At 38.8% G+C, this 14,854-nt stretch overlaps 1 protein-coding gene across 1 annotated transcript in view; it reads right to left on the bottom strand.

Moving 5' to 3' along the window:
* Positions 1-2,287: 2,287 nt before the first annotated feature.
* LOC124147979 (deleted in malignant brain tumors 1 protein-like) overlaps positions 2,288-14,854 on the bottom strand; it is a 29,197-nt gene continuing 16,630 nt past the window's right edge. Inside the window, exons 12-20 of the mRNA XM_046518874.2 lie at positions 14,303-14,439; positions 11,573-11,713; positions 10,574-10,661; positions 9,436-9,557; positions 8,308-8,463; positions 7,211-7,289; positions 6,716-6,837; positions 5,509-5,670; positions 2,288-3,233 (exon numbers count right to left, since the gene is read on the bottom strand). Of these exons, the coding sequence (XP_046374830.2) occupies positions 2,929-3,233; positions 5,509-5,670; positions 6,716-6,837; positions 7,211-7,289; positions 8,308-8,463; positions 9,436-9,557; positions 10,574-10,661; positions 11,573-11,713; positions 14,303-14,439 (1,312 nt within the window). The 3' untranslated portion in view covers positions 2,288-2,928. The remainder of the gene's footprint in view (positions 3,234-5,508; positions 5,671-6,715; positions 6,838-7,210; positions 7,290-8,307; positions 8,464-9,435; positions 9,558-10,573; positions 10,662-11,572; positions 11,714-14,302; positions 14,440-14,854) is intronic.

The raw sequence follows: 14,854 nt of genomic DNA, 5'->3' as shown, positions 1-14,854 counted from the left end.
TTATTCGCTCGGCAGGCCAAAGGCCCATGTTCAAATCCCCATTTGGATGTAATGTGTGAAGACCATTCGTGGTGTCACCCTCTTTCTTACGTGTCTGTTGAAAGCTGATAGCGATCTAAAACACAACTCGGTCGGTCATAAATGATGAAAATTTTCAAAATCAATATGAATGTAACCATCGATTACTTAATTCCTTCAACATATTAGTGAACCCATCAGTTTCCATAAGTCCCACGTGATTTACAGTTCTTGTACCATGGTCAATTTTACTTAGATTCCATTTTTGTCATTAAATATTTACGAACTAGGAATTGCATTTGTTCATTGATTCAGCCTCAGATGTTTGTGTTGCAGGCGGAGTGTTGTGCTAGTCTGTGTGCTTACGACACACATCCATGGTTTCAGCTTATGATCATTATAATAATACAGACATGGAAACGGGCAAATGAAACGCCACCAAAACATTTTCTGGTCTAAAACAAAAAAGACGCAAAATTTAGTAACAGTTGATGTTTTATTATAAAAAGACAATTTATTCGAAAACGGTATTTGAAAATGACAAGCTAAAAAACAACATGTACTTAAAGTCCTGCAGAAACGTTTATCATGCTGGGTGCACTGTCCAGTATTCGATGACACCCGCAGAATCAACGTTGATCTCGTTTAATATCTCGTGCTACACACATGGCTCAGTATCGGATGTGACCCCCTCCAGCAACGATGCAACGATGCAACACGACGTCGAACTGAGTACACGAGTCTCCTGACATCCTGTTCAATTGCCAAGGCAACCCTCGCCAATGGCGGCTGTTGACGTTTCCGTCCAATCCTGCGTCCACGTTGGTCTCAGAGGTCCGGCTGGTCACTGTAATACGGTCAGAAAGTCGCTTGTGACTCGAGCTGTGTGACGGGTGGCCTTGTCCTGCTGAAACAGCGTCCGTGGGTGTCGCTTCAGGAAAGGCAGTACCACAGGCGCAAAACCTCATCAACGTAACGACGTGCAGTGAGATTTCCGTCGATGATGACCAGATCTGTCTTCTGGTCACCGCAGATGCCACTCCTGACCATGACACTACATCCTCCTTAAGGCTCCACTTCTTGGACGCAACAACGTGTCGTCCGTTTACCACGTCGTCGGTAGATTCGAAAACGTCCATCAGACTTGAAGAGCTGGCACCTACTCTCGTCGCTGAAGAGCACTCTTTGCCAAAAAGTCCTAGCCCATCTCCGTCTGTGACGTCAGTGTAGAAACGTTAACATCGTGCCCTGGCAAAAGTCGATAGGCACGGGGGCCATACAGGCGGAGTCGAATAGCATCGGTCCTCCTGCTGACTGGATGTCCAAGGCTGTTTGCGGATGATGACGTCAGAGTTAGGAATCTTAACCTTAGGTGAAGCACCCGTAAATACCAGTCTTCCTGTGGGGTCGTGACCTTGGGTCTTCCACTCCTCGGCCTGTTTGCAGTACTGCCAGTTTGCCTGTTGCGTGTGACAAGTCAGGCGATGGTGCACTTGAAGCAGCTCAAATGGGTAACTTTGTGCACATTTTGCATTTTTTAGGGATTAAATTCGCTTTTCTCGCTAATCATGTGAAACATGTGCACATGTCCACAGGGAATGGGTAAGTTGCTTTCCAGCTATGTGTTCCCAACTGTTTTCGTGCTGTTTGGCCAATTTGTTTACAACTCACGACCATTATTTATTTGGTGGCGTTTCCTTTGCCCGCTAGTTTATATATCTCTAATATTAAACTCAAGCGTTCTATATAGAATATAAGACATTTTCTACGTTTTGAATTTTTTGCAGTCGCCAGCATTGCCTCAGAACATAACAAGAGTTTGCCACTAACGTGGCTATATCCCCCGCCCCTGTTGCAGAATTTATGACATAATTAAATTTAAACAAACCCTAACCTTTTTTAACCGAGGTGGAACTTTTCATGGAAATTGTAAAAGAAAGAAGAGTTTGGAACCTAAGTCAATCTTGTTGCCATGGAAACGTAAAAACAATTTTTTTCTAAAATTTCTAAATAGCAAAAGGCACCAGTTCAGCATGTACCTGACAGACCTGCAAAGTTTGATGAAAAAATATTGAACGATTTATGAGTTATGCTCCGGAAACGAAACGTGACGTACGGACGTACGTATGGACGGTCGGACGGACGGACGGACGGAGCCCGTATCTATATCCCCGCCAACTTAATTGGGCGGGGGATAACTATGGAACCTGAAGCAATCCACTCGTTCATAGTTTTCATAAAACAGACAGAACAAAAACAGACACAACTGTGCAAGTCTTCAATGGTCGCTTTATTGGAATGTTAAAGTAAAATATATAACACAAATCAAAAAGCCGATAAACTCCCCTGCTTTTACAGAGATTCATTAAAAATAATACAAATTATTTCCGATCTGTTTCGAGTACGAATATGTAACACACTTCAAACATAAGCATCCGGCTCTGAGGTTTGAAAAATGCAGATGCGTTCACACGAGCACTGAATATTGACATTATACAGTTCTTTACAACGTTTAAGTACACCAAAGTAAACATCAAATAACTACAGTACATTCTCGTAACTGCTACAAATAATATAATTTCATTTCTCCTGAACAAAAACATGAACATTTATTGAGATAACAGATTCAGATCTTTATTTATAACATTATGCCGTATACTATCATCGATTACCTTGTGTATATTTTCATTCTATTAAGTTAAGACCCTGGAGCTATTCGCCACAGCTTCATCTTCATCGCTCCATCTCTTACCTGAACCAGGAGTTATGCCATTGGACGTCTATGGGATGTTATTCACATTGGGGTCATGACGAAAATATGGCACGGAATCGGTCCATATTGTATTCATAACAGAATGGAAATATAAATTAATACTTCTGCTAATCGATGATGATTGTACACATAGTACTTTAAAATTTTGGGGGCAACGTTTCCGAATTGAGGTGCGTTGAAGAAGGCGTGGCAACCGGCTGGTTTGACGTTAAGTAGGAAGGAGGTCCAGTGAAGTTTGTTGGGGGCATAGTGTTGGTCATCGGTCCTTGGCCAAAGTTGCTTACCGTTGGTACCTGGCCTACGGTATAATACATTGGTACATTGGTGGGAATGCGTTGATTCTTTTTGTAGATGAATATGGCGATTCCGCTGATTATGAGTAGCATCAGAACCGAGCCACCAATTGAACCCCCAACAATTGCTCCAACATGTGATTTAGTATCTGTAAAATAAGATGATAAACTCACATTATATCATACTGGATAAAGCATTGTTAAGTTCATGTCCAAAGTCATGCCATATATTGTACATATCATCCCTTCCAATGAGTGTTGTTTCAAATCTCATATTTGCCATTGTGTTATTCTCAGTTTGACCATATAAGTACAAGTCGCCATATAACTTTGAACGCGACGTTAAACACCATTTCACTTCACCTCACCAATATAGTTCCCGTATGTCGCTACATTAAGTTTTATGAAAGCAACAAATTGCTGATAGTTCGGTGATTAGGTTTTATCAATTTTATACAATGGTTTCAACTGGTTACAGCTCTCGATTGTACAATGGTTGAAACGATTCATATATGTACACGTGTACAAAGCAGACCTTTAGTATCACGGGCATTTCTCTCTATTATTAATATAATTGTCATATTGGACTTTCCTCCTATGTAACATATTGTTAACAGACAAAATATATTTTAACAAGCAAAACGTCGAAGCAAAGAACTTCGAGAAGTTATAAGACCTTTATGTACTTACTTCATGGAGTACAAAATAAATTGATTACATTATTCACATATTTTAACAAGCAAAACGACGAAGTAAAGAACTTCGACCACCTGAATTAAGTTGATAACATAATTCACATATTTTAACAAGCAAAACGTCCAAGTAAGGAACTTCGAGTAGAAATAAGATCTTTATGTACTTATTTCATAGAGTACAAATGAAATTGATAACATATTTCACATATTTTAACGAACAAAAGTTCGAAGTAACTTCGAGTAGTAATAAGATCTTTATGTATTTATTTTTTATAGTACAAATTAAATGGATAACATAATTCACATATTTGGTACCAAAGTAATTGATTCCTTCAATGTATTTGCACATGCACTTACTTAAATAATAAAACAAACAATTTGTAAAATATAGTCTTCATCTCCCTCATCACACTTCAGTATTCAGGGAACAACTGACAAGTAGACCGAAAACATTGATGAAGTTGTCTCCCCTTAACGGTATCAGATAAATAACATGTCAGGTTCTATCTTACTACTTTCAGTCTTTCTCTCACGTTTATACAATTAGCAGGCAGTAAAATGTCTGAAGCTTATTCTCAATATCTGTTCAACCAAGGTTGACGTGACAGTACAAAATCTTTCTTCTTTCAAAAGCAATTCCCAGAGTTTGTTTCTAAATGGTTCAATGTTCTTACTGTGGTTCTGTGTATTGTCATATTAAATTTTCCATTGGCCAGCATATCATCAGACTATGTTTGACCCTGACAGTCCCGTAGTTACTCTACACGTATTGCCAGAAAGGATACAATTGCATAAACAAAACAACTGGAAAATGTCATTCGGAGGAAGTTTCAAATACCAATTCTACCAATAAAGTCCAGTTGAGCCCATTTTAATTGGCATCTATTTTTGCAATTAGGCTATCTATGGAATAACTCCTTTCAGTGGCATTTAGAAGTTGGTGTGATGAAGAAAGACAAGTACTATGGATAAACAACTTCTTTATTACAATTAGTGCGACGTTTCGGTGTAGATCCTAACACCTTGCTTGATAAAGGTGTAGGATCTACACTGAAACGTCGCACTAACTGTAATAAAGAAGTTGTTCATCCATAGAACTTGTCTTTCTTTATCTATGGAATGTTATAGAGTAGACATGAGTAGAGTTTTGCAGGCAACAGATGGGAGCGCGAAGGGCACAAATACAATGAGTCACTAAACTCTTATTCTTATGCTTATATGAATTAAAAAAAATGGATTATTTGAAGGACTCTGTCATGCAACGATTCACAGAAGACCGACCCAACTCCGTCCTTAATCATAAGAAATCCGTCCTGAAACCAGAGTCCCCTGTACGCCTCCTTCACCATTATGAGCATGAGGCCATGAATCAACATCACACAGCGATGGCATTCGTGTGAAGCTGAGCGTATCCTGCCCCATCGGTGCCTACTATGACAAAACACATGCGAGGCAAGTCAAGTGTTCTCCCGAAAAAGAACCCGGAACATATGTCACAAGCCTATACAGAGGACCTTTCGAGGACAGAAGACAGCTAAAACCCTTTGAACACCGGACAATGGTCGTATTGCGTGGGCACGAGATATTTTTGTAACTTAACCCCTCGTCCTAGTCACACCCCACCGTATTTGCACACTTCTTGTAAATGTATGTCTCCAATTTCTTGTCAATTGATAACAAGTTTAATGGGGTAATACATTCAGCGTGTCCCACCGTGTCAAACACCTACCAAATGATGGATTAAATTCTTTGGTATACTTGATCTTGAACCCACGATCAACACCAGATGAATCTGACTTGAATTTCAGGAACATGACAGATCCAGAACTTGTTTTCAATGGTTCACTTTTTCCACACCAGCGACCAAGTGAGGGGGCGTTAGAGTCCGAACCTTTAAAAGAACAAATATGTCATATTTTCTTATATTACTTGCCCGTGAATAGATCACCTGTTTAATAAACATACAGCTGTGTTACACATTGTGTAATACCAAAGCGCGTGCTTATGTACTGCGGGAACAATTTACACGAACAAACATTGCAAGCTCTCAGCATCACTTGGCTTATTTAACGACATTGCATGAGGAGATGATAGATCACTGAGAGGAGCTTATGTACATTTTTAATGACTCCAGTTGTTTGGCTGACGTCACATGGCATTGTTTCGCCGTTGGATCTTGCAACACTATTCAACAAATGACGTCATAGAGTATTGTGACGTCATTGTAAACTTTGTGGTGCAGGTCCCGTTCCACAAGGCGATCGTATTGTAACGCAACGACAGTCGTCGCAAGTTTCTGTTAAAGTATGTGAGCTACGATAACCTTAGCGCTTCGATGACTTTGTGGAACGGACGCCTGAATTCTAAAGGTGGGCCGTGCTGTGGTATTAATTAATATGTGTCAACATTTGACGTATTTGAAGTATGATTCTTTTAAACTCAATTGGATTACGTTGTGGATCGTGTAGGTGTCTGCCTACTCATACACGACAGTGAAATTCTAAAAAAAATTATAAATGGCAAATAATAAAAAAAATTCAAAACTCACTCCGTGTAATACCAATTTTAGGAAACTCGTGAATAGGTCTGGTATCTGACTCGCTTTCACTCGTTTAGCATATATATCAAGCAAATTCAGGCAAGTGTTTTCCAAGTCCTCCATTCATATCGGAGACTTGCATTGCAGTCACGTAGATCATAGCCTCAAATAGAGCAGGAGTCAGTGGAACAGAAAACTGGTACAAACATCCCTGGAAAGTATACACACACGAGCGCATATACGCACGAAACATCATTTAACATTTTCTCAATTTCCAAGACAAAGACTGCAGTGAACCAATGGAATTCAATATAGGGACCAGCCATTATATATTAGGGGTATGCTGGTATACCAACTAAACATGGAACCCCAGAATATCACATGGTAAATCCCTCACCATCAAACGCCTCCACGAAGTCACTGAGACAACCAAAAGACCTTTCGAGGCTTGATTCCTTAACCTCGATCATGACAGTGTAGTCTCGACCCGCAGTGATCTTCCAGCTGGACTCAGTGTTACTTTAATAAAGAACATACACGTATTGTTATTTTTTAATATGTCAAATGATGAACCTTGGCTTGTTCTACTTATTGTTCTGACTTATGATTGGTGGTTGTTCCCACTACGTATTTTATTAATCGAAAGTACAGTCTTATCATTATCATTATTTTGCCTTCGTCGTCGTCGTTGTTGTTTTTCTTCTATTTAGTGTTGCAGGGATCAGTATTTAATTTTCACGCCTATATTGTCACACCCGCCAAGGAAGGAGTTTTTGACCAAATATTTATTTCCTTCTTTAAGTATGGCATGGTAGTCATGGTCGAAGTCTATAAAGGGCATTAATGGTCGGAATTGTATAAAAACATGCATCGTCGAGTGTGTATTTCTTACCTCGGGTAATTAAATGGGTAATTCGGAGAAAGTATGTAGGCGGTGAAATAGGAAGCTGACAGCTCCATCGTCTCATGGGCTAAAATGATAGAATGATGTCTAATTTTATATATATATAATAGATAATCTGCAAAAAAAACCCGCAAAATTCGTAACATTGTAAATATTTCAGAGTGTTGCCGAAAAGGATTGGTGTAGGGAGCCTGGCGACGAAACGCACCAACATGCACGTTCAACATCCCTCGCTGGGCTATACAAACGATGAGTTCTCGTTTACATTCCATCACAATCTTTCAGCTAGTGAACAGCGAAAACATGCCAGGACGGACGGAAGCAATAAAGCCACCTCCGGAATGAGTGAGTGAGTTTGACGCCAATTTCACCGTTAGCTTGTGGTCAGCTTGATGTGGGTGGAAAGGCCGAGGTTGCGATACCAGGGTATCTTGATTCATATTGAGATAAGAAGGAAAGGAAAATCTCATTTTCCTGTCCCTTTCAAATTGCTGTATATATCCAAATATGCAAAAGACTAGAAAATTCATCGTACCTTATGCAATGCACACAAAAGTAATATTCAAATATTTTCAATAATGTTTTGAAATCTCCATATTTCACGAACAAAGGTCCGTGGAACCATGTTGCAATGGCTATGTGGTCAATGGTTTTGAGTATGTGCTTCTGAAAATCACAATGCAATAAACCAAAACATGGCCACGGTTACATCTTCCTTAGAGTATATATACACACAAGAAAGAGCCACTATTCTTGAGGAAGAAATACTGTCTATGTCCCCTCTGCTACAGAACATATATATAACATCATGTGTTTCCAATGTTGGAATTGCACATCCACGTTTCGAACCACTAAAGTGTCCCGCCTTGAGAAAGCGCTCTTTTTGAAAAAGAGAGTCGTATTTAACATGTTCTAAAACGCAGAATGTACTATACAAGAACGCGGTTACTTTGCCTCAGAGTATATATGTGCAGGAAAGTGTCAGTACTCGCCAGGGTCGAATACTGCCCTGTCACATGTACTGCAAAACGTATATACAAAATCATTTGTTTCCCGTGTTGGAATTGCGCATCCATGTTTCGCACCTCTGAAGTGTCCCGCCTTGAGAAGCATTTGAAATCCTTTGTGTCTCATCGAAGAGTCAGAATAGAAGCTCACGGTGATGATGTGACCGGAACTGATGTAGTCAATGTTGTCATTCCCACAGTACCTCCCTGGGTCCGATACACTGGATCTCATGCCTGTGCATACAAACGTGTTAAGTCAGCTATTTGCAATACCAATCATCTGAATAATATCATAATGGATAATATTTAATGCTGCTAGTGTTGTCATCCCCACATAACTTCCCGGTGCTTGCAATTGATGAACTGAACACCAGACCTGAGCACATAAACGTGTTAACGCGAATTAGATATTTACAATACCAACCAAATGAGTAATATCATTATTCATATTTTATTTATGAATATGTATAATATAACGCTGCTCCGAACTGTATTTCAGTGGAAAGAGCCAAAAAGACGTCGTAGACGTTTGCAATGTTGGTGAAACCCATGAGAACGGTTTCAATGGTTAATATCCAAGAAAAATATTATCGGCCGAATCGCGGATGCAAACGCTCGAGCCGCGGATCCTGATACAGCTAAGACAGAATTGTAAACGACAGTACTCTTCTCGGGGAATAATAAAACCATATGGAACCACCTGGAAATCCGTCGGAATCATGAAAACGGATGTGTTGTGTAATTTGCTAGCGCCTATATTTTAGGTGAGGTGATGTGAAATGGGGTTTAACGTCGCGTCCGAGCTTGTAGCAGGCACATGTGCGTGTGTGTGTGTGGCTGCTTGTACTAATCCGGACTGATGCCGATTTATAGTGCTAGCCCCCTGAGATTCCATGCCGCAGTTTAACATGAATACCCTACTCAGACACAGTATACTGACTCCGAGCCGACCAGTCCTTGTTTTTGCCCCTGAATGCCAGACAGGGTAACAACAAGTACCAGGATTTAACGTCTTTTGGTATGACGCGGCCGCGGATGGAAACTCGGACCTTCCGCTCTCCGGGCGGACGCTCTATCTCCAGACATCGGAGGCGTTGCCTTTTGTTCAGCATATTATGTTCACATCTGTTCGTTTCAATTACATTTTTACACTGTAGTGCTAGTATAAGTAAATGTCATTTTATATAAAATTATAATAATAATTACCATCGTAAATTTGCAGGTAATCGTAACGACATGGTGTTGTTGACTCAATCTTTGTGTTTCTGACTTTAGCTTCAATATTCGTGTTTGCTGGAGCATATATGATCCAGACGCAATTCTGGCGGCTGAAATAACAATCATTTCAGACTGGTATTTTAAATCCTCATCAGGGCACTCCGGAATATATAAAGGTGAAAGAATTGTACATGTACCAGTTCATGGGTGCTCTGTGTCCACAACAACTACATCTAAGATAATTGAAACGCTCGTCTTTCTCTGAGACAACATCTACAATAATTGTAATTGAATTTTGGGGATAAGACATAACAACTGGGCAGCAATTGTGCTCACCTGATTACTGATCCGCATGACTTACTCAAAAGTGTTTTGATGAGGGACATTCAAGGACGTTGTAATTTCAAAGCTTTCAATTCCATGTATGGTTTATGATTGATATGGACCAAATATTGTATTATGCAATTATTTAACCTGTACCATGGTAACATGTCACCTTGTTCTTCAGATGAACACTTGACGTGTCTTGGAATGTCTTTGTGACAGGTGCCACCACTGGTGCAGGATACGCTCAACTTATTATCTAGTATCATCCCATGATAGTGACTCGTAAACATACACTTATGATATGAGCAGACTCGTAAACAAGACGACGATTACTTTTAATTATGAAAAGGGTTTTGTCACTTTTGCTAAAATAGTTACAGACTCTATTTTGTTTATTATTTGGCTTGTTTGTTTGTTGTTTAACGCCGCACTTAGTCCAGCTATATGACGGCGGTATGTCAGTAATCGTGTCTGGATCAGACAAGCCAGTCTGACATCGTGATACGATGTAATGCATCCACCAATTTCAACGGGCCTGATCGATCCCGTTAGTCGCCTCTTAAGACAAGCATGGGTAGCGGAAAAACAATTTTAACTATTTCTCGGATGCATCAGGTTCAGGATAGTTCTGGTTGTGTACTGATGTGTTTATCTTGAATAACAACTACATATTTTAAATTCGCGAAATGCCCTACATTTAATCATATTCAGTGCACATTACTCACGAGTATTGAGTATTATATCATGTACACAAATGCATTACTTGTCATAACGTGCAATTTTGTATACATGTTCTTACTTTGGGTACGGTCCAGGGTAGTTAGGCGATGTCACGGTTGTATAGTCAGCTGTAGTAATATTCAATGTCCCTCCACAATGATATTGTTCTGAAAAATGGTGAGTGAGTTCATTAATGTTATGAGCTTACGACAGTTAATTTCATCAGTATCATACAAAAGCCTAATGGTCCCACTTTGGTAGCATTACGGGTTTTTTTTATCGAAATTGCTCGTAATTTCAATTATTTTCTCGAAATAACAAGTTGTATTTCGTATCTTCGAATATTTTCTCGTTATTTCAATTTATCCAACAAACTCGAAATTTCGATTTTGTTCTTCTCGTTGTTTCGAGTGTTTTCTCGTTATTTCGATTATGTTCTCTTAGGTTCGATTATTTTCTCATTATGTCAAGTTTATTTCGAAATCTCGAACTTCAATTTTTTTCTCGGTGTTAATTCATATTATTTTTTCGAAATAATTGAAACAAGAATCTAATTGAAATAACGAGTAAATGAATGAAGCAGCGAGAAAAAATTCAAAATTTAGAAATGAATTCAGAAAAAAATCGAAGTAACGAGAAAATTATTTAAATTACGACTATATTATCGAACAAACAATAAAAATATCGAAATATCGAGAAAATAAACAAATATTTGAAATAACGAGAAATTTCGATTAAAAAAATGTATTTTATATATATGCTACCAAGTGGCGCCATTAGGTGTTCGTAATATCACGGTATGTCAGCTTGTTTTGAGAAAGCCAAAGCAGACAATAAACATTCGGTTGTGGTGCTGACAAACCAAAGTTCAAACAAATCTTGAATTCAAAACCGTGACCACCAGAGTTTGTCATGATTAAGGAGCGTCATTTTGCCAGACACACGTGGTGCCTCAGACCGCAACTCTACCCATACTCCGCTTAACATATCTCTCTCTGTGTTGAGTTATGTATATTTACAGACATTTCATTCATTGCCGACAGGCCTAAGGGAATTGAAATTCTAAACACGTAAATACCATTCGTTTCAAAATATGCCAACTTGAAACCGCTGCTGCCTGTTGAATGGTACTGAATTGTTATAGCTGATCCAGTGCTTAGAAGAGTAGGTCGTGATGGGCCGCACCAGAAAGATATCGTGTCATTAAAGATCGAAGGTCCTGGAAGGAATTATTAAGGCAATATAGCACAAGCAAAGTAGGAAACAGCAAGTGCAATGGAGTATTTAAATGTGTTTGGTTGGACGATATTATCAAATAAGAATACGTGATTGATCACTTAAAGGGTCTCACACAATGATCGACATTTCTCTTCTGACATGCTTCATTTAATTGCACTGTGATTAAATTTTGAGTTTGATACAACGATTGTCACAGTAGATTTGCTGTGAACGTAATGACCCGGGCAAGGGATGCGGTCACACAGGAAGGACACCATTAACTACATTCCACAGTTTCATAAACATGTTTATGTTGATGTTGAGCTCCCGGCATGTGTTGTATGTTGCATAACGTGTTCAGCTAAAACCTACAGAGCCTCTGTTCCTTTAGGGACTTAATCGTAATAATCGTAAATCCAAAGCACCTGTTTTAAACATTAACACATTTTTACAAGGTATAAATGTAATATCCTACGTACATGTCCCATATAAGATTTAGTATTGTAGCTGACAGCAGAGCAAAATACAGCGTACTTTATATTAATATAATATACTAGATCTGAAGGTGATAGGAATATGATTATACTGTTAACTTGAATCCGAAGGGTATTATGTTCAAATGGTCAATTCTAGATATGTTCATGAGTGAACATGCAGAACGCAATAACAGACTGAGTATTTATACAGGGATCATGTACCTTTCACACATATTATCAACTTAATATATACAAGCACTTGAAAGGGTAATATATATATAAAATAATCTTTTCCATTTATAATTGTTTTTGACAATACTGGCTGGCCTAAGACAAAATGTATGGCAGATTGACAGAGATACGGTTTGGTGCGAAAGTATGAACCATAATGGTATTGACAATGAATGGTATGCTAATTGTGATACGCACACTCGTTTGCTGAAGTTAAGGAGCACCTGAACCTAATGCCAGTAGAGAAAACGGTTAGAATCATACAGCGGAATACAGAACTGTGGGTAACCTTTGGGTGTTCGCAAAATTACAGTGTTCGATAGAATCCATGTTTGTGAGTTTTAAGTTAATATCTCATGGACGACTTCGTCTCCTTGCCAAGTGAGCAAAGTTCGGCAGTAGTCAACTTTGCCAGATGATATGGATGGGCCTTATATCTCTAAAAGTGGACAAACAGAGGCACATGCCTAAATCGCCAGGCGTGGTATTCATTAATAATGGAGGGTGTTTGCGATCATCGGTTTATTTTTAGAAACATATTATTATCGGGTATGTTTTCCACGATGCCAGACTTTTTACCAACACTGAAATATTCTACAGGGGTGAGAACAAATCATTGTGAAATCTGCACATATGTAAATATACCTAATTATACATCTGTACAACCTCTCGACTTGATGTGAATATACCTCTGGTGCACATTTGCACACGTATGCAATAGCGTTCGCATGAAATATTTACACCTGTTTGCATATTTTACATACGTATGCATTTAGCATGGGTATGCAAACATGCGGTCATGGCCATAGTATGGTGACCAGACAAGTGCGAAGGACGGCAAGTACCACTCATTGGATTTCGTTACACTTTATGAACCGTGAGCGAGCATGTGTGCATGTGTATTTGTATTTGCGATCTGCTCGTGTGATATATTATCCAATAATCCACGGGGCAGAGGAAGAGGGGAAGAAGGGGAGGGATCTGTACAAGATGGTAATATTTTCATACTTTTTCAGAGCACTAAATGAGCTACGTTGTTGCGTTAAATGCGCAAACTACATTTGAAAATAACCATAATCCAATTGAGTTGCTTGCGAAAAAAATCGCATGCTTTAATTAGATAACCTTATAATAGAACAATACTGTTCGTAATTACCCAATACCGTTTTATTCACCTTGCGTACACAACTACTTTTACAGATCGTGTCTTACTGACTGAATGCAGGCATCGTGAATACAAGAAATTCACACCAGTGATTAATGCATAAATGTACATCTCGCTTATTGTAACTTGTATCACTGTAATGAAGTTACGCAACATAAACACATGCTAATTAGAAGCTTAAACATATAAAACAGCACAGAAGAATAATTATTTCGAAAAGGTCCTCTCATGGGTTTACAAACCCCAATAGACTGAAAGAGTAATAATACACTGAATACCCAACAAACAATCAATACCCAATGTGAATGATAACATGTGAGTAAACGCTTAAAATTTATTGGAAACCCAGGTGTCCCACACTCTCACTAACGTCTAAAGAACTGGCGGGGTGATTAAGGGGGGTGATTAAGCTGGTGACCTAATGAGAACGTATCAGCTTGCATAATAGTGTTTTGCGTAGTCATAACGTATATGAGGTCATACGAGCCTTGACGGCAAAGGTGTGAAAATAAAGCAACGTGAACCCAGTATTTCAAATGTTTGACATATCGAACCATAAAAGTGTTTTCTTGAAAGCGATACACATACATATATACTGAACAAAACAGTCCATGGCCCTTACTTTTTTGTTTAAAATATAAAGGCAATGGGTTCACATATTGTACTTGAATCTATGCCCCGCAATGCGTGTAACGGAGTAGAAATTACAATCACTCACCGTCGTAAGCCCAAACACGGTCATTTCTGCAATATACGTAACTTGTATCTGTAGAGTATATATCCGAGTCAATGACATCAATGCGCACCATCATGTTAGGATTTGAAGCCGTTATTGTCCACACACAGTCTTTATGGCTGCAACAAGAATTTAGTTAAGTAGTATTATCATCGACATGCACGTAAAGACGGAGTTGACGTTTTTCCACGTTTTATCCTCATAACAGAATAAGGAAACATAACTAAAATGACACTGAATGATATGTTATTTACATGTACGTGATTTTAAAGACTAGGTAAAAATAAACATCAAATAAATAATGTGTCGATGGTGTAGAGGCTTTTTGTCAAATCGAGACTGCATGAATCGTATTTCTTCAAGCATGCACTCATGAACTTACGCACGTTTATTAACCATAGGGTTAGAAATAACCGAATTCATAAAAATCGTATGTGCACTTGTGAAAATATCATTTCACGCTCAACAGTGAATTGTTTACGTTATTCGAAAGTTATTGTGACTTAAGGTCGGAAAGACGTCATACTATAAACG

Source organism: Haliotis rufescens, unplaced genomic scaffold, assembly GCF_023055435.1.
Source record: "Haliotis rufescens isolate VD_foot unplaced genomic scaffold, xgHalRufe1.0.p SCAF_1, whole genome shotgun sequence".
Taxonomy (NCBI): domain Eukaryota; kingdom Metazoa; phylum Mollusca; class Gastropoda; order Lepetellida; family Haliotidae; genus Haliotis; species Haliotis rufescens.
Note: the sequence above shows the minus strand (reverse complement) of the source record. Positions and strands in the feature narration are given on the sequence as shown.